Consider the following 25,842-nt stretch of genomic DNA (forward strand, 5'->3'; position numbering starts at 1 on the left):
CTAAACACATCAAAATCCACCATAGACTACCTCAAAAGGCACAAGCTTAAGGTTTACAATGACCCTCGCAGTCTTCTGGTCTGAATATCGTTGAAAATCTGTGGCTAGACCTCAAAAACCATGCATGATTGGAAGATGACCCAGGAATCTCAGAACTGGAAGACTTTTCCAAGGAAGAATGGATGCAAATCCCTGAAACAAGAATTAAGAGACTCTTGGCTGGCTACAAAAAGCGTTTACAAGCCGTGATACTTACCAAAAGGGTGCTACTAGGTACTAACCCCCCCCATGCAGGGTGCACAAATGTTTGTATCAGCCCATTTACCTTTTTTTTTTCCTTACGTTTATGCCTTTTGGAGTTCATTTCATCTTCAACTTGCTTAACTGTTCACAACAGCAGTAATTTTGACTGGGGGGGCCCAAACGTTTACATGCTGTAGGTGCAGGGGTTGCAGTTGCACAAGAACCCTGGAGCCCTGTTAAACATTCTGCGAAGGGGCTCACACACTTAATTACCCCACCGGTACACACTATGCATATATTGATGGGAATGTAGCCTATTATGTATACGGGTAGCTTGACAGCCTCTGTGAAATGTTTGGGTCTAGTACTGTAGGTAATCAGGAGAGGTTTCCATCAAAGAGCACATTAATTAGGATATGCGCTGGTAGTTCCGGATATGAGATACTGGGGTATGGGGTAACCTAATGTTGCCGTACAGATTACATTCTTGATTATATGTCCTACAGCAAAAAATAAATTCCAGTTTTTTACCAAATGTCAGATATGAGTCTTTTACATGCTTGGTGTCCAAGGTGGTAGTTCCCCAAAGTGGCCGTTCAGATCCATTCCTCACATTCGCAAACAAAACCCGGAACGGAGTCAAAAGCTACAAGTGTGAAAACCTCTATGAGTAAGAGCGGAGAAAACCACATGAATAACTGAAAGGCGTTGTCTGACTTTTTATTTTATTTTTTTTTAATCCACAAACAGCCATGTTAGGCTAAGTTCACACATCCTGTGTTTTCAATCCGTCAGGTCCGTCAGCAACGGATCAGTCATTTTCAAGATGTCAACTGATGCAACTGATGTGTTTTTCACAGGATTCCTTTCACAGGAATCCTGTGAAAAAACGGATCAGTTGCGTCCGTTACATCCGCTGTGCGTCCGTTTTTTGACGGATCAGTCATGATCCGTCTGTGTTTGGGACAGCCCAGTGGGCGTGCCAAGCATGCTGGGCATGCTCAGTAGAGCATGACGGAATCCTGCGCTGGATTCCGTTGTAAGACGGATTACGACGGAATCCAGCACCATAGACATGCATTACAAGCTTGACGGATGGCGACGGATTCCTGTGCGGCGCGTTAATTTTGACGGCCCGAAAAACGTTACATTCTGCGTTGCTCCCCGCTCGGCGGTCAGTCAAAAACGACGGACCGCGACGCAGCGGATGCAACGCAGGGTCATCAGTCGCAATCCGTCACTAATAGAAGTCTATGGGGAAATACAGGATTCCTGCAAAATATTTTGCAGGATTCCGTAATTCCTCAAGGCGACGGATTGTGACTGATGCAAAACACAGGATGTGTGAACTTAGCCTTAGAGGCTTTAACAACTGCGTCATGTGGCAATTTTTTGCTATGTATTTGCTGTGTTTTCTTTTGGGGCATTTTGATAAAACTGATAGGACAGTATTTTCTTGCCATTTACCCTATAAAAACACCAACTGATTGTTTTGAAAATGCTAAATATAACCATGTCTTACTTTAAGAGGTAACAAAAAATAAATTCTATATAATTACAAAGTTGTTAGATGTAACCAGGCCAGCCATAGCAATAAAACCCTGCGCACCGGACCATCCCTACAGTGTACGGCACAATGGCTACACTTGCTAATTTACATTCTAGATGACACCTCAAAGGTAGATTTTTGCTTTTAAGGAGGACCCCAACAGGTGGCCAAGGTTTGATCTTATTTTTTTCCCCTACTCCTCCCCTAAGCTTTTTTTTAATCTACTATATGTCTACAGCTTTTTTATTTAGTGGTCATTTTTCTGGTCTTTACTAGGGTGTCATTGGTCACATTCTCTATGGGCCGATCTGGATTCGCACCACCCCCTTTGTAAAGGCCATATCAATTAACACTAAATAATAAGCAAAATATCTTTTAAAATGATATTCAGGGGAGCACCAGGAATAAAGTACAGTGGAACCTCGGTTTACGAGTAACTTGGTCTGCGAGTATTTCGCTATACGAGCAAAGCTTACCGTAAATTTGTAACTCAGTTTACGAACAATCTTTGCTGTACGAGCAAATACTCACCGCACACTCTTCCGGTTCCGTACTTTCACCGTGCTCTGACCCGCTCTTGCAATCCGCACAAACGCACGCGCACACACACATACTATGCTCACCTTACCTTCCATTCCATCGCCGGCCTCCCTGTTCTTGTAGTTCGCAGGTACAGGATGTGTATCGGGTAACCATTGCGACAGATGTCGGAGCTTCTGCTGCCAGAGAGCTGACGTCAAAGGCAGAAGCCGCTTGCCTCTGATTGGTCAGCGCACTGCCTTGTAGAAGCGGCTGACAGCGGAAGTTCCTCCATCGTCTCGATGGTTACCCAATACACATCCGCTTCTCAAAGGTAGCGCGTTGACCAATCAGAGGCAAGTGGCTCCTGCCTTTGACGTCAGCTCTCTGGCAGCAGAAGCTCTTTCATCGGTCGCGATGGTTACCCGATGCACATCCTCTACTGACAAACTACAAGAACCAGGAGGCCGGCGAGGGAACGGAAGGTAAGGGTGTGTGTGTGTAAGGGTGTGTGTGGAATGGCACAATAGGGGACCAGGATGGGACATTGAACAAGTTGTGGAACGAATTGTCTGAGCTTGCATTGTTTCCTATGGGAAATTTTGCTTTGCTAGACAAGTAACTTGGTTTACAAGCACAGTCCCACAATGGGTTGTTCTCGTAAAATAAGGTTGCACTGTGTACTTTTTGATCTGTTCACTGATCCTCATCTCTTCTGGTTTGGCTTTTCTTTATCTCCATCTTGGCAGAACAAGACTTGTAGTGAACGATGAGTTCTGATCTTTGGAGCGGTGTATTTTGTTCTAGGGGTCTGTTGCTAGTGGCAAGTCCACTTTAAATCAGTTGTCCCTTTTACTTGCAGTCCATACTGGTGTTTCCAGCAGTTTGCTCGGTAGGCTCTGCGGCTGGTTTTCCACATGCTACAAATTACTCTGGAGTTTAAATATAACATGTTGTGTAACTGTACACCGGCTGGCTGCATATTTCAGCCCGGCTACAGATGACTGTATTCGCTCGTAGTGATAAACGAGCACTACCAAGCCCGTAACAAGCAGTCTATCGGGCACAAGTCGTATCCCAAGTATAATGGCAGTCAGTGGGAAACGCGAGCGTTTTTCCGGGATTAGAGGCTACCAGCACACTCCATCCTTTCCTTCCATAAACCTATGGTACATTTTGTCAGGACTTTTACACCTTTCTTTATAAAAAGTGATGTTGATGGCTAATCCTCTAAAACCTAATTCACACTTCCATGTTTAACCCCTTAAGCGCAGAGCCACTTTGTACATAAAGGACCAAGCCTCATTTCTCAGTTCTGACCAGTGTCACTTTTTGATGTAATCTCTATTGAACACTTCAGCGGATCCCGGTGATCCTGAGATTGCTTTTTGTGACAAGTTGTACTTCACACGTTAGCTGTAAATTTACCTCCATAGTATTTGCATTTATTATGAAAATATTGAAAATTTGACCCAAATTTTTTTTAAAATTCGCAATTTTCAAACTTTTTAATTTTTTTTTTATCCTTTGAATCCATATAGTTATACCACAAAATAGTCACTAAATAACATTTCCCACATGTCTACTTTACATCAGTGCAATTTTTGAAACTTTTTTTTGGGGGGAGTTAGAAGTATTTAAACATGATCAGCAGCTTCTCATTTTTCCAACAAAATTTACAAAACCATTTTGTTTAACGACCACATAACATTTGAAGTGACTTAAAGGGAACCTGTCAGGTCCAATATGCAGCCAGAACCACGAGCAGTTCTGGGTGCATACTGCTAATTCCTACGTACACTAACATAAAGAGATATTTAGAGTTTTTACTAAAGATCTTATATCATATGCTAGTGAGCGAATGGACTAGTCCCCTTGGCGTTATATTCCCCGACTAGTCCGCCATCTAATCATGTTAGTACACCCACATGGGCGTACTAACATGCTAGTCAATGCATTGTCTCCAGCTGTGACGTGCATACCTCTGTGGGCAGTGAATGCAAAGTTGCATGTCCCAACACTTCCGGTCCATTCAGAAGCATGATCACATCAAACACAAGTATGCTGGTGACGCTGCATTGAGTAGTATGTTAGTACACTCCTCTGGGCGTACTAACAGGATTAGAGGGCGGACTAGTCGGGGGAAATAACGCCCAGGGGACTAGTCCCTTCGCTCATTAGCATGCGGTAAAAGATCTTTAGAAATACATTCTAAATATCTCTATATTTGCTACCAGATACAGGGACAGTTAGGCAGGGATTAGCAATATGCACCCAGAACTGCTCGTGGTTCTGGGTGCTTATTGGACCTGACAGGTTCCCTTTAAGAGGCCTAGGTGACATAAAATACCCCAAAGTGACACCATTCTAAACACTGTACCCCCACCAACTGCTCAAAACCACATCCAAGAAGTTTATTAACCCTTCAGTGCTTCACAGGAACTAAAGGAATGTGGAAGGACAAAAAAAATGAACAATTTTACCTTTACCCCACAAAAATGTTACAGAAGTGAAGGAGCACTATTTGGTGATTGGCATGCAAAATGGTCTGAAATAAATTGTGGACCCCATTTGGAGAATCGAGATTCCAAAATAGCAGAAAATCACCCCAAAAATGACCCCAGTTTGGAAACTACACCCCTTAAAGGGAACCAATCACAAGGATTTTCCTACATAACCAAAAGTCAGTGCTATACTGGCACTATCAGGCTGATTCTATACATACCTGTAGTGGTCAGCTCGGATGTATAGGTTTTGAAATCCAAGAAGGTAAAGTTTATAAAATAAGCTGCTTGTTAAAGGGAACCAATCATCAGGATTTTTGTGTATAAGCTGCAGCCAGTGCAGTACTGGCACTATCAGGCACGTTGTGTACATACCATCAGGGGGCAGCTCGGGTGTTTAGTCAGTGAAATTCATCTTTATAAAGTTTGAAATTTCGTGCACTTTTTGATTGACGTGTGCACCTCTGCAGATAATGTCCGGGCGTGTTATGCAGGAGTTCCCCGCCCCCCCTCCAGCCTGTTCCTCCCTCTCTCATGATGCCCGGGCGGGTTATGCACGTGTTCCCCGCCCCCCCGCGCTGCCTGTTCCTCCCTCCCTCCCTCTGGCTGTATGTAAATATCTAATCTTCAGAAACATGGCGCATAGCGCTTATCTCAGGCGCCATGTTTCTGAAGCCCCCACATTACACAACTTGGTGTCTGAGAGGGCGGCGCCACAGCGATGTCACCGGCTGGTGTGTTGGCCCGGTGTCCTGGGGCGGCACGATACAGGAGCAGCAGGTGATCGCGTCCTCCGATCACCTGTTCTGCAGTCCTGTTGTGATCGCGCTCGCTCCTGCGGTCACAACGGGATCTGAAGGAGCGAGGGCGCATGCGCCGCCCTCTAACACCAAGCTGTGTGATGCGGGCTTCAGAAACACGGGGCCGCGGATAAGCGCTGTGCGCAGAGGCCCACTCCGGCGCCATGTTTCTGAAGATTAGATATTTACATACAGCCAGAGGGAGGGAGGGAGGAACAGGCAGCGCGGGGGGGGCGGGGAACACGTGCATAACCCGCCCGGGCATCATGAGAGAGGGAGGAACAGGCTGGAGGGGGGGCGGGGAACTCCTGCATAACACGCCCGGACATTATCTGCAGAGGTGCACACGTCAATCAAAAAGTGCACGAAATTTCAAACTTTATAAAGATGAATTTCACTGCCTAAACACCTGAGCTGCCCCCTGATGGTATGTACACAACGTGCATGATAGTGCCCGTACTGCACTGGCTGCAGCTTATACACAACAATCCTGATGATTGGTTCCCTTTTAAGTGACAGCAGCAAAGGATCAGATAATATCTGGGGGTGTTGGTTCATAGTTATGCCCTCCCCCTGTTAGAATTAGCATAAGTATTATACAAACTATTCACTTTGTCTCTAGCAGGACCTGTGGTGAGGTCATACCCATGTGACCTGGTTTCTAGCTTTGTTGGCTGAGGCCCCGCCCCTTCTGGTCACATGGGTATGACCTCACCACAGGTCCTGCTAGACAAAGTGAGTCGTTTGCATAATACTTATGCTAATTCTAACAGTGGGAGGGGATAACTATGAATATCTGCTCCAGTGCAACTGTCACTCAAGAAGCTGCTAATTTTATAAACTTTACTTTCTTGGATTTCAAAACCTAAACATCTGAGCTGACCATTACAGGTATGTATAGAATCCGCCTATAGTGCCAGTATAGCACTGGCTTTAGGTTATATACGTAAATCCTGGTGATTGGTGTGCTTTAAAGAATTTATGTAGTGGTTTGGTGAGCATATTGAACCCATTGGTGCTTCATGGAGTTTTATAATATTGGGTTGTGAAAATGAAATTCCATATTTTTTTTTTTTTTTTTCTCTCAAGAAAAATGATTCTGAAGGCCCAAATTTTACATTTTCACAACGGTAACATGAGAAAATGGTCCGCACAATTTGTTACTCAATTTCTCCTGAGTACACAGATACCGTATATACGATTGGAAACTACTTTTGAGACAGTACAAAGTGAAGAGGGGAAGGCGCACCATTAGGCTATGTACCCGCGGATATATCAGCAGGTACGTCCGCAGGTTTCCCTCAGCTGATCCTCCGGAATCCGCAGCTATCCTTAGCTGCGGGATTCTAGTGAAATATCTGCAGTAAACCTGCGGACATTCATGCGACTTGCCTGCGGAAGTCCCGGCCTCTATCTCCATAGTGGAGGGCCGGGATCTCCGTAGGTATTTCCGCAGGAATAATTGACATGCAGTTATCTGCGGCTGCGGGACATCCGCAGCATATTCAGCAGCCGCACATATCGCAGCATGGACACAGCACTCCCCATGTCCCATTGGATAACATGGGGAGTGTCTGTACTTGCTCAAACCTGCAAATTTATCTAGAAAATCCAGATAAATCCGCAGGAGTTATGCAGCAAATTCTGCCGGTACATAGCCTAAGGCTATGTCCGCACGTTGCTTTTTACCTGCTTTTTACCTGCTTTTTTGCTGCTTTTTCAACTGCAGCGTTTAAATGGCACAATGGTTGTGTTCTGCTTTTCAAGCAAAGTCTATGGGAATTTGGGTTTCTTGTCCGCACTATGCAGTTCAAAATGCTGCCTTTTTGTTGCAGAACTTTGGTCAAAAACTCAGCTTTGCAGTGCAAAACCCAAATGGCAAAAACAATTGTCATGTTTTTGTTTTTGCCATTTGGGTTTTGCAGTGCAAAGCTGAGTTTTTGACCAAAGTTCTGCAACAAAGGCTGCAGTTTGAACTGCATAGTGCGGACAAGAAACCCAAATTCCCATAGACTTTGCTTGAAAAGCAGAACACAACCATTTTGCCATTTAAACGCTGCAGTTGAAAAAGCAGCAAAAAAGCAGGTAAAAAGCAACGTGCGGACATAGCCTTATAGTGCAGATTTTGCCGTTGTGGTTTGTGCTTTGTCACGTTGCCAGAGCACCTGAGGTGGAAGGAAAGCAAAGCCTGTCATAACTGACCCCATTATACAAACTGCAAGCCTCAATGAATTCATCTCGGGGTGCAGTGAGCATATCCACACCACAGGTGTGTCACAAAATGTTATACCATTAGTTGGTGAAGAAAAAATAATTACATTTTAATCACTAAAATGTTCTTTTAGCCCCAAATTTGACATTTTTACAAGGGGAAATCGATAAAAATGACAACAATTGCTACACAATGTCTCCTGAATGTGGCAATACCCCACATGTGATTGTACAGTACTTTTTGGCTGCGCGTGGTAGAGCTCAGGGGGGTGGGTGGGAGGAAGGAGTGTTATTTGACTTTTGGAGCACAGATTTTCGTAAAATAGATTGCAGACTTGAGTTGGTTGCTGTCATTTTGATAAAATCACGTTTGTTTTTTTTCTGCTGCAGATCTAGCAGTTAGTCCAGCATATTCATGAGCTCTGTATATCTGGCAGCACGTCAAGTAGTCCTCTAATGATGATCTGCTTAATAGTGATTTTATCAAAACTACACTCAGCAGCCCAGTAAGTGACACATCGCTGGAATCAGGGTCTCTGCCACTACAGTATCCTGCTGTCAGATTAAGTGGCAAAAACCTGGTGACAGATTCTCTTTTTAAATGTTTTTACAGTGTTTTTGAACCATTCAAATGAATGGAGTGGAAAAAAAAGTAAAAATGCACTTAAAGGGAACCTGTCTGGTGCAATATGCACCCAGAACCAAGAGCAGTTCTGCGTGCATATTGCTCATCTGTGCCTAACCGTCCCAGCATCTAGTAGCATACATGGAGATCTTTGGAAATAGTATTTCTAAAAATCCTTTATAATATGATAATGAAGCCAGCGACTAGTCGCAAGGGCTTTACTTCCCTTGGCTAGTCGGCCCCCTTAGCATGAAGGTGCGCCCCTGTGGGTGTGCTAACATGCTAATGAATGCACAGAATTCACTAGCATGTTCGCATACCCACAGGGGTGTGTATAAATGGACAGTTAGGCAGGGATTAGCAATATGCCCCCAGAACTGCTCATGGTTCTGGGTGGATATTGCACCTGACAGATTTACTTTTAAAAATTGTGGTAAAAACAGACCTGTTTAAGGCCTTGTGCGCGCAATTTTATTTTATTTTTTTGCTGCATTTTTTGCAGCTTTTTTGGTGCGGGGTTTTTTTTTTTTTTTTTTTGTGCAGGTTGTGGTCATAAAGTGCATGTGTGACCTTCACCAGAAAAGTCTGAGATATCTGAAAGACTGCGCACATTGCTTCTTTCTTTTTTTTTGCCTGCAGTTCTGGTTGCAGAAAAAAGAGGCAGCGTTTCACTTGTTTTCTGGTGGGGGGGGGGTTCTTTCCCCCCTCCCCCTTGCACCCGGGCCTTGCCAATGACAATGTTAACAAAATAACCACAAGCATTTTTTTTGATACGTTTTTTTTTTTTTTTTTCGGCCAGAGGTGCGTTTTTCTGCAAGAGGGTGTGTTTTTCGCTGGAAAAATAAAACTGCAGTGTGCGCACAGCCTTATGCAGCACTTTGTCTGCTGACTCTGTGATTATTTACAGCAGATTTTTCTGCTGCAGAAACCAATGTGTGCACCTTGTCTCTAAAGGGTATTGCCGGACAGGGAAGCTGCCACACTTTATGGGCCTTTGATTGCAAGAATCTGAAGCAAAATGATACAGAAATTGGCCATCACGATGGATGAAGTTTCGCCCACATGCGTACAACTATATCGCCTGGCCCTAATCTAAAGTTGAGTTGTGAAAGTTCAGTGTTGCCTGTAAATTGTGTGGAAAACAAAACCAGTTTGACCTCCTTCTGATATGGCCACTGTTTCACCTTATCAGGAGTGATCCACAAAGATTTACTTCCTGAAAAGCAAGTCTGACAGTTATTTTAGCAGTGTGTGGAAAGCTGACATGCCACACCACTACAGGTGACCTGAAACTCCCCTGTAATGGACGCACAGAGCTGTGACCACTTCATTCTCACCATCTGCTGGGTGTCCAAGATGAAACTGCCAGTGACATGCCATCACTTGTATGACACCTTCAAGTAGAGAGATTGTTTGATTGACGTGCTAATTTCCAGGCAAATATTAATAACTAATTTATTGATTGAGAGTTGGATTGTCCTGGAAGGTCATGTCTACACGTTGAGTATTTGGTGAGGTTTTTACCTCTGTATTTGTGACCAAACCAATAGTGGAACAATCAGAGGAAAAGTACAATAGAAACACGTCACCACTTCTGCATTTATTACCCAAACCTCACCAAATACTCAACATGTGAACATGAGTCTTCTGATTTCACACATTAGGTTTTTTTCGTACATGTGCTCTCTGTAATTTTATAGCTACGTTGTGGACCCATTTAGGCCATTTGAACACCGTGAGTATTTTTTTTTTTTTTTTTCCTCCAGTATATGTAAGGTCTTGTGCACACATTGAGTATTTGGTAAGTTTTTACCTCAGAATGTGTGCACATGACCTTACATACACTGAGGTAAAAACTTACCAAATACTCAATGTGTGCACGTGACCTTACATATAGAGTATTTGGTAAGTTTTTACCTCAGTATATGTAAGGTCACGTGCACACATTGAGTATTTGGTAAATTTTTACCTCAGTATTTATTTATAAGCCAAAACCAGGAGTGGGTAATGAATCTAGAAGTGGTGCCCGTCCTTCAATTAGACTTCTCCTCTGATTGTTCCACTCCTGGTTTGGGCTTATGCTGAGGTAAAAAGTTAATCAAATACTCAGTGTGTGCACGAGGCCTTCCACGTTTAGGTTAGTGTTATACACGGTAATGGAGGTGGTGTATTTGTCCCTTGAACAGTCGGTGTGCAGCTGTACTCGGAGAAGGCCGGCGGGCGGTTTGCCAGGAACATCCTGGCTCGCTGTGTGTTGATGTCATGCTTTGAACTGAGGCCACACTGTATTGAGCATTGGCTATCTCATTGTGCTGGAATACATAACACTGCTCTCCTTGTTATCTCTGCTACTTGAGGGGATAAGGGTGGGATCCAAGATACTCGTATAGATGAAAAGCACGGTGCCTGATGACTGCTATTGAAATATTATAAAATGATACATTTCTAACAGTTTTCATGCAATTAAGTATAGCATTTTATATACAGTATCATTATCTTAAGACATCAGTGAATGCAGCCTAAGGCCATATTCACATGAGCGGTTTGTGGTCGCTTCTCCTGACTGCATGAACGGCAGGGAGCAAATATGGTCGAGAGGATCCATTTTCTTTCTACCATTGTGCTCTGCGTTACCATAATCTTGCAAAAATACTGGTTTGGGAGGAAAAACAGATTCCATTTTTCCATTATTCTAAACTGCTGCAAGATACTTGACTACAAAATGGGTATGAAATCCAATTTCTCCATAAGCCTGCGTCCATCAAGTAGCATGTTATTGGCACAGTGAAATTCATGACATTGATAGAAGTGACATGAATGTTATGTAAGACGCTCGCTCCTGCAGAGCTCTGTAACTTGTGCCGCTCAGGATTCCTCCGTGACTCAATCATCAGCTTCTTATTTTGTGGAGGAAACTGGAATTTCCCCTTGAGTTATTTGGTGAAATAGTTTCTCTAGCTGGAACATGTTGAGAAGGGTAAAATAGATATATTTTTTTCTGGTATGCAGTAGTTTCAGGCTTGACATTTCATGCTTTGTAGTGGTGTACCATACCTCCCGTTGGGGTGTTTATGCTCAGGTAATTTTGTACATGGCATTCAATGGGAGGACTGAATAGGTGTATGTCTCTCTTCTTTAGGATCCGGTATCATCACATGTAGCAACTGTGCTTTAAGCCCCTTTAGAACCGTTACATCACTCCCATTAATTCTAATAAAGGCCGACCTGCGGTACCTGGCAGCAGCCGCCACACCGACAGCTGTACTGTTCCCTTCTGCAACTAACGTCCAGCAACCGGCACCGAGAATACTGGTTGTCTGAGCTCCACTGATTTGATATTGATGACCCATATATAATAGATCATGACCCAAGTATAATAGATCATCAATTTAAAAATGATTATTATTCGTGTCACTGGCGTGATCAGTGTTTGGATGATTGTCCTGTCTGTCTCCGGTTTTTCTCATCCATGTCATCACTAGTTGTTCATGGGTCGATCAAGAAATCGATCACCGCTTCTATACTTTTCAATGATAGGCTGCTTTCACACTTCCGTCTCTTTCCATCAGTCACAATCCGGTTTGTGACTGATGCGACTGCTTCGTAGCAGATAGTGGTAAGGCTATGTGCGCACGTGTGTGCTCTGCACCGCACACAAAAGGTCCGCTTCAGAGCGCAGCTGAAAAGCTGCGTTCTGAAGCGCATGGTGCCTGCAGAATTCGTGCGCTCTGCATGCTGCCTCTCCCAATAGACAGCATGCAAAGCGCACGGAAGTAGTGACATGTCACTTCTTAGCAGGGCTGTGGAGTCGGAGTCGGAGTCGTGGAGTCGGAGTCTGAGTCGGAGCTCATTTTGGTGGAGTCTGAGTCGGTATAAAATGCACCGACTCCGACTCCTAAAATATATAATAAATTGGGGACAGGAGTGCAATGCAGAATGTGCTGAATATTTTACTAAATAACAACATTTAGTATAATGCTTATATTTAAGTGAAAAATTTATTGTAGTACAATGTGAACATCAGACATTTAATTGTTTTTATGATACAATAATCAAGATATTTGGATAGAACATAAAATATTTATTGGAATACAACTTTAGAACACAAAAAAACTAATAAATTGTAAATATGTAATATATATAATATATATATATATATATATACAGTGTATATACACACACACAAGATATATATGTAATCTACTGTATATTACATAGTGTATTACATATTTACAATTTATTACAGTTTTTTGTGTTCTAAAGTTGTATTCCAATAAATATATTTTATGTTCTATCCAAATATCTTGATTATTGTATCATAAAAATTATTAAATGTCTGATGTTCACATACACATATTCATGTACTACAATAAATTTTTCACCTAACTATAAGCAATATATGTCGGAGCCGGAGTCGGAGTCGGAGTCGGAGTCGGTGCAAGAGAATTTGAGGAGTCGGAGTCGGAGTCGGAGTCGAAGGTTTGGCTTACCGACTCCACAGCCCTGCTTCTTAGAACGCACGCTTCGGGCTGCAGCCGAATCGCTGCGTTCTAATACGCCACGTGCGCACGTCTCATGCACAATCTCCATAGCTTGCTGAGGACGCATGCAGTTACGCTGCGGTGCAGAACGCATCATAACTGCATGCAATACGCTCACGTGCGCACATAGCCTAAAACTGTTGCGACAGATACTGTGAAAAAACTTTTTTTTTTTTCTATTTTAGCCAGCAAAGGTATTTGGTATTGAAAACGTATATGAACCCATCCCAGAGAAAGAATTTTTTTTTTTTGTAACCAGAAAGGAATTTAAACATCTGAGCATGCTCGATTGCTAAAAGATGGATCCGTCACTGGAATCTGTCATTTCACGGATTCTGACACCCATAGGTTTCCATTATAACACACAACAGACGCCGACGGATCCGTCACTGTCCGTTTTTTTGCTGCACATAAAAAAAGTTACATTGTGCGTTGCTCCCGCCCGACATTCCTTTTATTTATTATTTATTATTATTATTATTATTATTATTTATAGAGCACCATTGATTCCATGGTGCTGTACATGAGAAGGGGGTTACATACAGAACACATACACAAGTTACAGTAGACAGATTAGTACTGCGAGAAGAGGGCCCTGCCCTTGCGGGCTTACATTCTAAAGGATTTTGGGGAGGAGACAGTAGGTGGGGTGGGGGTCGGGCGGCTGCTCCACACGGTGGTCGGGCGGCAGCAAGGTTATTTGAGATTATAGGCATTTCTGAACAGATGAGTTTTCAGGTTCGGTTTGAAGCTTACAAGTGTAGTAGATAGTCTGACGTGTTGAGGCAGCGAGTTCCAGGAGACTGGGGATGCTCGGGAGAAGTCTTGGAGGCGGTTGCATGAGGAGCGAATGAGAGAGGAGGAGAGAAGGAGATCTTGGGAGGACCGGAGATTACGTTTTGGAGTGTAGCGAGAGATTAGTTCAGTTTCCTTGACAGTTCAGTTCAATTCCTTGACTAATGTGTCGCAAAATGGATGCAACGCAAGGCCATCAGTCGCAATCCGTTGTTAATACAAGTCTATGGGAAAAAAACTGAATCCTGCAAATTATTTTGCAGGATTCAGTTTTTTCTCAAAGCAACGGATTGTGACTGAGGGAAAAAGACGGAAATGTGAAAGCAGTCATAAACACCATCTGCCGTCCATGTGCTGTATGTTTTTCATGGACCCATAGACTTATGCCCTTGTCATCTGTGCTGACGGGAAAAATAGGACATATTCCTATGTGTTTTGCATGGACCCACGACCCATGAAAAGGCATTGGACATGTGACTAGCACCATAGATTATAATGGGTACGTGTGATATCCATGGAAAAAAAACATTGCGTGCAGGACAGATGTCTGAATGAGGGCTTTCATTGAGAATTTTTAATTGCAAAATAAATGACATAATTTCCCATATAATTTACTTTCCAGTCCCCTACCATTTTATAGTGCATAGTGTGTTTTGAATGAGGACGCTTGTTTCCATTCACACTCACTAGTACATGGCTAGTAGTCGTCTGCTGATGCTAGTCTGGGCAATGCTCTGTGAGCTAAATCCATCATCCGCTGCACAAATCTGCTGCAATATATGGGCTAATTCACTTAGTTTCTGTATTTGTCTGTATAGCGACTGCACATGGTGGCCATGTATCTCCTGACCCAAACTAAGAACATAAGGCTATGTTCACACAGGGCATCTTTTGCTGCGGTTTTGGTGCGTTTTTGAGGTCACAAAGATACACATAAATCCATGCATTTCCTTCCCCAGCAAAGTCTGAGAATTCTATGTTGCTGTGCACACCGGGCATCTGTTTTTGGCTGCTTCTTGGCTGCGTTTTTCAAGATGCAGTATGTCAATTCTTTTTGCGTTTTCCAGCGTTTTTGAGCCCTTGCAGTCATTAGATTTGACTTAACACTAGAAGTCCCAGGAATTTCGATCTCCATAGGGTTCCAATGGTAGAAATGTTAAATGACCCCTCTCTGGGACTTCTAGTGTTAAAAAGCAATGGGCAAAATGCGGTAAAAACGCTTCAAATGTATGTGGTTTTTTTGTGTTTTGCTGCGGGTCTTGAGTGCATATTAAAATGCACCAAAAATGCAATGCGTTTTTTTCCCGCATTTTTTACACATTTTTAAGTCAAACCTAATGACTTTCCAGGGTTCAAAAAACGCGGTAAAAACACAGAATTGACCGGCTGCATCTTGAAAAACGCAGCCAACAAAAGATGCCCAGTGCGGATAGAAAAATCGAAATCTCATAGACTTTGCTGGGAGAAGGAAAGTCATGTATTTAGGTGCATCTTTGTGACATCAAAAACGCACCAAAAGATGCCCTGTGTGAACTTAGCCTAATGATGCGGCTGGTTTGGGTCATAATTGGGGCTAATGACTTTTCTTCCATATCCGTCTGGAGTCTACTCTGCGATCATTGCCTAGACTGGACAAAGTGACTTGTACAGGATCAGAACAACCTGATAAATGGCACCACACCTGTCTATGGCTGCCTATAGCATTACAGATTGGCTTCACTGAAGTGAAAAGGACTGACCTGTAATACCACACATTGCCAGTGGGTTGGTGGGGCACTGTTTGTGGAAGAAAGCATTTGTTTTCCTGTTTCTGAATAACTCATTTAAACTTTATGTAAATCTGTAAATTCCCTTTAAACACCCCCCATGGACACTTACTTATAAGTGATGCTCCCCAAGACTAAAGTGTGTGCTCAGATTCTGTATTTCTCTCTGTAGGAGCATGACATGTTGCCTTTAGCTATTCTCCTATATCCGAGCCCCTCAAACATTGTCCGTGCATTGTCTCATATGGAACAGGACACATTTACTGCGGGGGTGTGCGTGGGGGGTGGTGATGTGGTGTCCATTAAAAAGTCCTATGTTCTTGTAACAACTCCTCCGGGCCTTCCTCCACACCATGACATCATCTGAAACGGATCATTGTGCTGCGCAGAGCAGACCGGAACAGCCACATTTTTAGCATGAAGAGGCCACTCTTGTACATTAGTGCTGAAATGATTTGGGCCGTTGCCAGGTCGTCTGTGTGAGAATAGCAGAGAAATAACCGGGCAGCTGTCTATGGAGCTGCCTGCAACATTCATTACTATGAGTGTATTTTTCACAAAATATCGCTGCCATTAAAGCAGGCAATGAATGGTGAATGGCTCGTGTTTCATAGGGCAGAACTTTGTACCCTTGGGCATGAGAAAGGGAAGACCATCGAAGGTCATATTTCCTACAGGCACAGAACAGTTTGTTTTCTGCTTGTCAGACTAAAGGGATATCCCTAGGATATGTCATGTCTGATATATAGGGTTAAGTAAGGTAGATATGGTGAGATGTGTGGGTGCTCAATGGATCCAATCCAAAGAGAAAATACCATGGCACCTCCAATAAACAAAGTCATTGAGTCTGTGCATATGGGCTAATGTTTCTGTCAATAGACTTTGTTCATGGCAAATATACAGATACATTCTTAAGTATATACCGTAATATATTCAGAAAACTTTGTAAAATTAAGATTCATCAAAATGAATTGGCACATATACGGTTATACCCAACACAGAAACGGGTTCTCCAAAAAGATATACTGAGTCATCCAAATCAGCAGAGAAAACACTGACGTAAATGGATTTGCTATATATAGTAAATATATTCACATCCGAATAGAGGTTTTTTTTATATATCTCAGATGTCGAAAGATAAAGAACATGGCATTAATTAGAAAACCGGATAGAGTATATAGGAGAGCAGTAGTTACAAAGTAACGAGTGTCCAGAAATTTCCGGAGCAGAAATCATAAAGCACACCGCTGGTATGTTCCCGCAGAGTGACAGACGGGCTAGCATTGGGAACTTATGGCGTAACATTTGACCACCGGCCACTCAGAAGTTACAGTCCCAAGAGGTCGCTGTGCGATCAGAGCAGGTTCGATAAAAGGTGAAGACAATGGAGGGACCTTGGATTAAAAGAATCACTCTAGTGCACAGCAAAACAGAACGCTGGAGCGGCGCTAGAAAATAGCCAATAGGCTGTATGTACAATCCAAGATGTGCCCATAATACAGCAAATGCCCAGCCTCTGTGCCTGTGAGATAATAGCACACTGGAGACCAGCCAAAAAATAAATGTATGCTATGGTGGACACGAGCATAAAAATCACAAGGTATAAGAAAAATAAGTGGCACAGATGGAAATAAGAGCATGGTATACAACCAGCACAGGGTAATCATCAATGAGCATTAACTAATAAATGTGGTGGGAAGCAAAATGTAATATAGAGACTGGAATGTGTGTACATGGGTAACAATGAAATGAGGTCAGAGACCTTATGTGTTTCGCCACTATGTGGCTTCCTCAGGTGTGAAATAATTCATATGACTTATTTATTCATGTATAAGTAAATAAGTAAAAACTATTACCAGCTGTGGAAGGCAGCGGTGTATGGCTGAAGATGGTGTCAGCGTCGCTATGGTTACCATGCGCTTGTGCAGACAAAAATTATAAGGTTGAAGCAATGTGCTAATGAAAACAGGAAATATACATAGTGTTTTCAAAACGTAAAGTGTAGATTCGTAGATGTGCGAATGTGATGGAATAATAGTTTAACAATCATACAGCAGATGAGCAAGTGTACTGGGACAATAAAGTTAGTTTGGAAAGAATATAGCGCATGCGTGAATCGCATACAACGGCGCATGCATAAAAGGCATGAGAAATGAAGATGTTATAGCAATGCATGCACAGAGAAAATGTACACCCATAGAGCCCAGATAACAATGCAAACTCCTAGGCAAGGAATGAATGCATAGTATAACTGGAGAGGAACGTGGAAACAAAGTAATGAAATAACGCTATGCATGTATAGAGTAATGACTAGCGGATGCCAGCAGTGTGCTGTACGTGCTTTTCACAAACCTATAACCTTGTTTTGGCCTTTTCATTTGTGCTGCCGGACAAAGACCTGTGACTAGCGCTATAGATTGTGTGTACGTGTTGTATCCGTGAAAAAACTGATACAGCACATACTTGTCACACAGATATGTGAATGAGGCCTAATATAAAGTGACCTCCGGTCCAGACAAGACGCTGTATGGGCCACCAGGTCACAGAATGCAGTCACCAGACAGCGAGCAGTAAGGCTATGTGCGCACGTGTGCGTAATTCATGCAGTTACGCTGCGCTTTGTAGCGCAGCGTAACTGCATGCGTCCTGCGTCCCCTGCACAATCTATGGAGATTGTGCAGGGGCCGTGCGCACGTGGCATATTAGAGCGCAGCGCTTCGGCTGCTGCCCGAATCGCTGCGTTCTAAGAAGTGACATGTCACTTCTTCCGTGCGGTTTGCCGGCAGCCCCTGCTCTGTCTCTGGGAGGAGCTGCAGGCAGAGCGCACGTTCTCGCCGGCACCATGCGCTTCAGAACGGAGCTTTTCAGCTGTGCTCTGAAGCGCACCTTTTCGGTGCGGTGCAGAGCGCACACGTGCGCACATAGCTTAAGTATTGCTCCCTGGATTCCCATATCCCGGACATCACTACATTTTCTGTTAGTTTTATTGCCTTAATTTAGGGTTTGTAAATATTCAAATGTAACTGTGTAATATGAGGTGCGGCGGAAGAGCCACAAACCTGTTCAAGGTGTCAGAAAGGATTGTTACTTGTTGAGTCAAAGTAGGACTATAACACAGTGCTATTTATAGGTAGAACAGGCTGCTCATATAGTCACTTGGTTTTAGATGAAACCGGACATGAGTATAGAACCCAAGTCACCGATGACTGTGACAGCACCAGAAATGTTAGGCTATGTGCCCACGTGTGCGCTCTGCACCGCAGCGTAACGTTACTGCATGTCCGCTTCAGAGCGCAGCTGAAAATCTCCGTTCTGAAACTTTGCCGACTGCAGAATTCGTGCGCTCTGGATGCTGCCTCTCCCTATAGACAGCATGGAGACAGCATGTAAAGCGCACAAAAGTGACATGTTGCTTTTTAGAACGCAAAGTGCGCATAGATTGTGCAGGGGACGCAGGACGCATGCAGTTACGCTGCAGTGCAGAACGCAGCGTAACTGCATGCAAATACGCACACGTGGGCACAGAGCCTTATAGTAACATACAAGAAAGGTAAAATACACCACACTTGGTTAACGCTGCTTTATCAAGACACCTATTTACAGGTTGTAATAGTTTATACAAAAGCGAATAAAGATGAACCGATTTAGTTCCATGTAAAGAAAAAAAAAAATACTTTTAATGATCATTCTTTAAACACTAGAACTACTGGACTCGTGACACCTATATAGAAATACGTGGTGCAAAGTAGTCAAAATGACTACCTCAGTAGTTCTAGTGTTAAAGGGAACCTGTCACCATTTTTTCAGCCTATAAGCTGCGGCCACCACCACCGGGTTCTTATATACAGCATTTTAACATCCTGTATATAAGAGCCCAGGCCGCTGTGTAGAACATAAAAAACACTTTATAATACTTACCTAACAGTCGCACTGCGGTGGAGTTGGGTCTGATGAGCGTCTCCATTGTCCGGTACCGGCGCCACCTCTTTCGGCCATCTTCATCTTCCTCCTTCTGTAGCCTGGGTGCGTGATGCGTCTACGTCATACACACTTGCTGGCATTGAGGTCCTGTGCAGTATTGTAGTGTGGGACCGGCGAGTATGTAGGACGCGTCATGCACACAGGCTTCAGAAGGAGGGCGAAGATGGCCGAAAGAGGAGGCATTGGACAACTGAGACGCCCATATGGCCCAACTGCACCACAGCACGACCGTTAAGTAAGTATTATAAAGTGATTTTTATGTTCTACACAGCGGCCTGGGCTCTTATATACAGGATGTTAGAATACTGTATACAAGAGCCCGGTGGTGGTGGCCGCAGCTTACAGGCCGAAAAAGTGGTGACATGTTCCCTTTTAAGGGTACTTTCACACTTGCGTTCAGCGGAGTCCGTCACTATGGAGAATAGCGCAGTCCGTTAACGCACTGCGCTAGTCTCCATACACTTGTATGGATGACGCACTGTAACGCAAGTGTCAGCGTTGCATCCGCCGGACGACGCAGCGTCGTTGTTTTGACGCTGCGTCGGGCGGAAGGAACACAGCATGTAATGTTTTTTTGAGCAGCGGAATCCTTTTGGATTTCACTGCGCATGCTCTCTCTGGCTCCCTGCACCCATAACCAGGGTACACATCGGGTAACCAAGGAACCCTGGTTACATGTGCCGGAAGCCCGACACTTCCCCGCTCGGCTCCGCCCCCTCCCACACTCCGTGTACTCTCTCTCTCTCTCTCTCTCTCTCTTGTAAAACTGTATTGCGTTGTTTTGCAGCATCCGTTGTACCACTATATGCAACACATCCGTTGCATCCGTCACACAACGCAATGCAACGGATACCGTTCAACGCAAATGTGAAAGTAGCCTAAGCGTCTCTTAACCTTTTCAAGTTTTGAGAACTGCCATTATTCAGGCGTTTTCTGCTTGGAAGAAGCTTCATACTTACAAATCAATGAGAGGGCTCACCCAACGCCTGGGTGTCATTTTGAGCAGGCTGTCAGTGTTTTTGCTTAGACGATCATCAGTGGTGACTTAATAATTCAGTTGTGTTTTTAAAAAAAAAAAAAAAAAAGTCTGGAATATGCCAAAGGAAGAGACGCCCTAAAATGCTTGAAAACTGTCTAACACGTGCTCAGGAAATGACCAAAGTAAACCATGAAAGATGCTGCAGGGGCAATCGCTGGCGCCTCCTGAAGCAGCTTCAGCTTGAACATTTTGAAAGAGGCATCAAGTTAATATAACCTTAGAGGGTTTTCCCGGTGCCTAATTGCAACAATTGAATTACTAAGCAGCTCCTGCATGCGTGCAAGTATAGAAAGTCTATAGGCCAATACACCTCTGTGCATGCCGTCTCATACAGGAGCCCAGTGCTGCTGCAGAACCTTTTTGAACCATTGATGAGTGTCAAGACCAACACCACCAATCTACATGTCTAAGGGGCTACAACATTTGGGAAAAAAAATAAAAGGATGTGAAAGTTTAGTTCCACTGTAAAGGGGGTTCTCCAATGTGCAATTTTCAGGAGTTCTCAATACTCCTCTGCCTTCCGGGGACAGTGGGTTCCTAATGATGGACAGTTCGGACCGGTGGTTGCACTGCTTGCCTAAACTGTGCGCTCAGGTGTTGAAAGAACAGGCAGCCTTACCTATTCCAGATCGGAGGAGCATAAGCGCACTGGTCAGTATACAGCGATCTGGCCAGCTTCAGGACGGCGTTTACAAGCTCCACAGCAGAAGCATTTGTATGGGGCTGTGATTGATGCCTACAAGACCGGCCACCGGAGAATGACCGGTAATATAGGCAGCAAGCAGTACTTGGTCAGTTTTCAAAATGTCTTCTTTTTTGATGAGGATTTTTAAATCTGTCAGTAGGAGCCACTCTCCCAAGCTATCTATATGGGCATACAAAACTAATTATGTGCCATAGGGAGGGGAAGTGGGTCATTCAGGTAGTAAATGGCAATAAATAACCCTGGCATGGCAAACTCAAGATAGGACAAATGGCTGTAGCTATACACAATAAAGTAACACACACATCCAAAAAAGTATAAAATATAGCAAACTGTAATAAATTATATAAAGTTTATCAACTATTTAAAACAACAAAAATAGGGGGGAGAGAAAGGAGCACAATACAGCAAGGAAGGGGGGATGCAGGGAACAAAATGGTGAAAGGTCACTGAAATAAAGTATCAAATATGATTATAAAGTGTATTAAATGTCACCAAATTGATAGTGTGTGAGGAGCATTTAAAGTGTAACTTAAATAAGTGGTTTATAACTGCACTTTATCAGCACTTTATTTAAATTACACCCTAAGTGCTGCTCACACACTCGACATTTAATTCTCTATTTATAATCATATTTGATACTTGATTTCAGTGCCTTTCACCATTTCGGACCTTACAACTTTGCCCTTCCCCCGCCGTGTTGTGACCTCTCCTTTCCCCCATAATTTTTGCTCCCTGTTACCTTGCAAATTTAAATCCCTAATAAAATTTATATATTTTATCACGGTCGGCTATATACTTTTTTTTTTTTTTTTTGCGATCGGTGTCTATATGGGCATGCAGGTTATAGGAAGTGGATCAAAATGACACCTTGATATCTGTGATCCCATGTCTTATTACACAGACATCAAACTTTTCTTAATATATAATGGAGCTGTTAAGATCTTTGGGCTGGATACAGATCTCCCTGAGAATCTGCCTCCGGAGCTTATTTTACAGGAAAGTGGGCATTACCAGTGTGAGACATGTAATGACTGACAGTCTTCTCTCCTGATATACATGTCTCACACTGGTAATGCCACCTTTCATTTATAATGAGCTCTGGAGGCAGATTCTCAGGGAGATCTGGGTCTGGCCCATAGATCTTGACATTTTATAACTGGACTTGTCTCCTGCTGGACAGCTTGTTTTCAATGTCCCTAATATGCACAGTAAAATTAAAAAAGCATCAATACAACCTGGCTCTGCGCAGAACACTGTCTCCTGCAATCTTGTGACATTTTTCATGTCATGTGACTGCTGCAGCTACTTTATTATTATTATTATTATTATTATTATTATTATTATTATTATTATTATTAATAAATCATTCATTTTTGTAAACACCATAATAACATTGAAAAAAGTTTTTTCCAATCCCTTGTAAAAGGCCAATTTATATGGATTATACAGTCATATGAAAAAGTTTGGGCACCCCTATTAATGTTAACCTTTTTTCTTTATAACAATTTGGGTTTTTGCAACAGCTATTTCAGTTTCATATATCTAATAACTGATGAACTGAGTAATAATTCTGGATTGAAATGAGGTTTATTGTACTAACAGAAAATGTGCAATCCGCATTTAAACAAAATTTGACCGGTGCAAAAGTATGGGCGCCCTTACCAATTTCTTGATTTGAACACTCCTAACTACTTTTTACTGACTTACTAAAGCACTACATTGGTTTTGTAACCTCATTGAGCTTTGAACTTTATAGGCAGGTATATCCAATCATGAGAAAAGGTATTTAAGGTGGCCACTTGCAAGTTGTTCTCCTATTTGAATCTCCTATGAAGAGTGGCATCATGGGCTCCTCAAAACAACTCTCAAATGATCTGAAAACAAAGAATATTCAACATAGTTGCTCAGGGGAAGGATACAAAAAGTTGTCTCAGAGATTTAACCCTAGAACGCGCAAGCAATTCAATGTACCATAGAAAACAAATGATCTAGCAGGCCTGCGAGGCCCCAGGTATGCCTTCTAGGGTTAAACTGTCAGTTTCCACTGTGAGGAACATAGTAAGGAAATGGAAGAACACAGGTACAGTTCTTGTTAAGCCCAGAAGTGGCAGGCCAAGAAAAGCACTTGCTACCCACAGTAAAATTTGGTGGAGGTTCCATCATGCTTTGGGGCTGTGTGGCCAATGCCGGCATCGGGAATCTTGTTAAAGTTAAGGGTCGCATGGATTCAACTCAGTATCAGCAGATTCTTGACAATAATGTGCAAGAATCAGTGACGAAGTTGAAGTTACGCAGGGGATGGATATTTCAGCAAGACGATCCAAAACACCGCTCCAAATCTACTCAGGCATTCATGCAGAGGAACAATTACAATGTTCTGGAATGGCCATCCCAGTCCCGAGACCTGAATATCATTGAAAATCTGTGGGATGATTTGAAGCGTGCGGTCCATGCTCGACGACCATCAAACTTAACTGAACTGGAATTGTTTTGTAAACAGGAATGGTCAAATATACCTTCATCCAGGATCCAGGAACTCATTAAAAGCTACAGGAAGCGACTAGAGGCTGTTATTTTTGCAAAAGGAGGATCTACAAAATATTAATGTCACTTTTATGTTGAGGTGCCTATACTTTTACACCGGTCAAATTTTGTTTAAATGCAGATTGCACATTTTCTGTTAGTACAATAAACCTAATTCCAAACCAGAAATATTACTCAGTCCATCAGTTATTAGATATATTAAACTGAAATAGCTGCTGCAAAAACCCAAATTGTTATAAAGAAAAAAAGGTTAACATTAATAGGGGTGCCCAAACTTTTTCATATGACTGTATAACTATGTATGCCATTGTATATACATTTATATGGGTTGTATGGATATTTACTCATCTAATCAACATGCAATGAAAAATGTACTGTCTACTCCATGCTTTTCTATGCAAAAACTGTGTGAAGTCTGCTCGGTCTGGCAATCCCCATAGAGGATCGCTTGTGAAACGAGTCTGTGACCACATGTTTTTGCAGTGTATGGTCTTTGGTTGTTACCTTGCTGTGCAGGAAGCTACAACTCTGAAACATTCTGCAAACAGGTGACTTGTGTAAAGTTTATATATTCCGAATAATTCTGTACAATATTCTATAATTAATATATAACTAAACTTTGGGGGGAAAAAGTTTTAGTGAATAAAAGGAAATATGTAATATCTGAGCTTTGCAATGCAGTTGTGTTAGAAGTTCTTAGCACTAAGAGTGGCCTTGTTGTATGAGGCAGACAAACCACGGACACGGAAACGACTTCTGCCACTGTTATTCTCCGGTCGGCCTCTGAACAGTGTGGAGTAATAATTGTACTTTTGTTTCAGATCTGTCTCGCAATAGATTGTCTGAGATTCCAGCGGAAATCTGCAATTATGTCTCTTTGGAGAGCCTAAGTCTTTACCAGAACTGTATCCGCTATGTGCCGGAAGCCACTCTCAACCTACAAGCCTTAACCTTCCTCAATCTCAGGTACTTCCCTGCTGCTGTGAAATATAAAACTTCATGTAACCCTGACACCGCGACTTAGGGACAAGGCTGCTGAATTATGTTGTCAGGAAAAAAAGAGATGACATTAGTCTGTGCTCTGTAATGGATATTCTGGCCTGGAGCCAAGGTTTGAAAATCCTGATTTCTTGCATTCAAGGTAGCCAGGAACTTCAGCTGTTTGTCTATAGATCCTTCACATATGTGCAGCTGATCTAATGTTGGAGGTGAATATAAAAGAAAACTTTCCCCAGTCCATTGTTTTTTCAACAAACTAGATTGTGCTTTACTCACCCTTCCTGGGTCCATTGCAGAGTCTGTCTGCAATGCTTATGTCATGTCAGCAGCCCTGAGTTCAGTGGCTCTGCTTGAGTTGAAAGCAGGAGCTGCTCACTGGCTGTAAAGCTGTCTGTGACATGGCATATGGCATACGCCACATGGTATGAAAATTGGACCGAGTGGAATTTCGATAAAACATCTCATTACACTCGGACCAATATTAGCCTGTGTGTCAGCACCCATGAGCGATTATTTTTCTCGGTCCCAATCCGACTGAGAAAACGCAGCATGCTGCTATTGTAATGCGAGACTCTCTCACACCCATTCAAGTCTATGGGGCGAGGGAAAGATCGCACTGCACTCGCGGTACACCGGTGTACCGCGACTGGAGGGCGAGAATCGCAATAGCCGGCTACGGAGGAGAGAGGGAGATAAATCCCTCCCTCTCCTCCATGCCGGCCCGCCCCTCCACAGTGCCGGCCCCCCCGCAGCAGTGGTCTGATCGCAAAATCGGATCTCAGTCGCAGTGACACTCTGCTCCCACTGTGCTGCCAGTGTGAGCCGAGTGTCATGCGAGGATTGTATTAGTCCCCGTGTGGCCCTGGCCTAACAGACACTGGGAGCCATGGTGAAGACTTGAGGCTTGACCTGGGGAAAGTGCGTAATGCCCGGTTTATTACAAACTGCAGCCGGAGTGCACAGGTTTTCCGAAACCAGGAAACCCCTTTTGAGTAACTGAAATAGTTCTTGCTTTTATTA

The 25,842-nt window shown here is 43.1% G+C and overlaps 1 protein-coding gene across 5 annotated transcripts in view; it reads left to right on the forward strand.

The window, feature by feature from the left end:
• The window catches only part of LRCH3 (leucine rich repeats and calponin homology domain containing 3), a 143,293-nt gene that overhangs the window by 13,581 nt on the left and 103,870 nt on the right, over nt 1–25,842 (forward strand). For all 5 annotated transcript variants that reach the window (XM_075340389.1, XM_075340386.1, XM_075340388.1 and 2 more), the window contains exon 2: nt 24,645–24,789. In XM_075340389.1, the coding sequence (XP_075196504.1) occupies nt 24,645–24,789 (145 nt within the window). The remainder of the gene's footprint in view (nt 1–24,644; nt 24,790–25,842) is intronic.

Source organism: Anomaloglossus baeobatrachus, chromosome 3, assembly GCF_048569485.1.
Source record: "Anomaloglossus baeobatrachus isolate aAnoBae1 chromosome 3, aAnoBae1.hap1, whole genome shotgun sequence".
NCBI classification, from domain to species: domain Eukaryota; kingdom Metazoa; phylum Chordata; class Amphibia; order Anura; family Aromobatidae; genus Anomaloglossus; species Anomaloglossus baeobatrachus.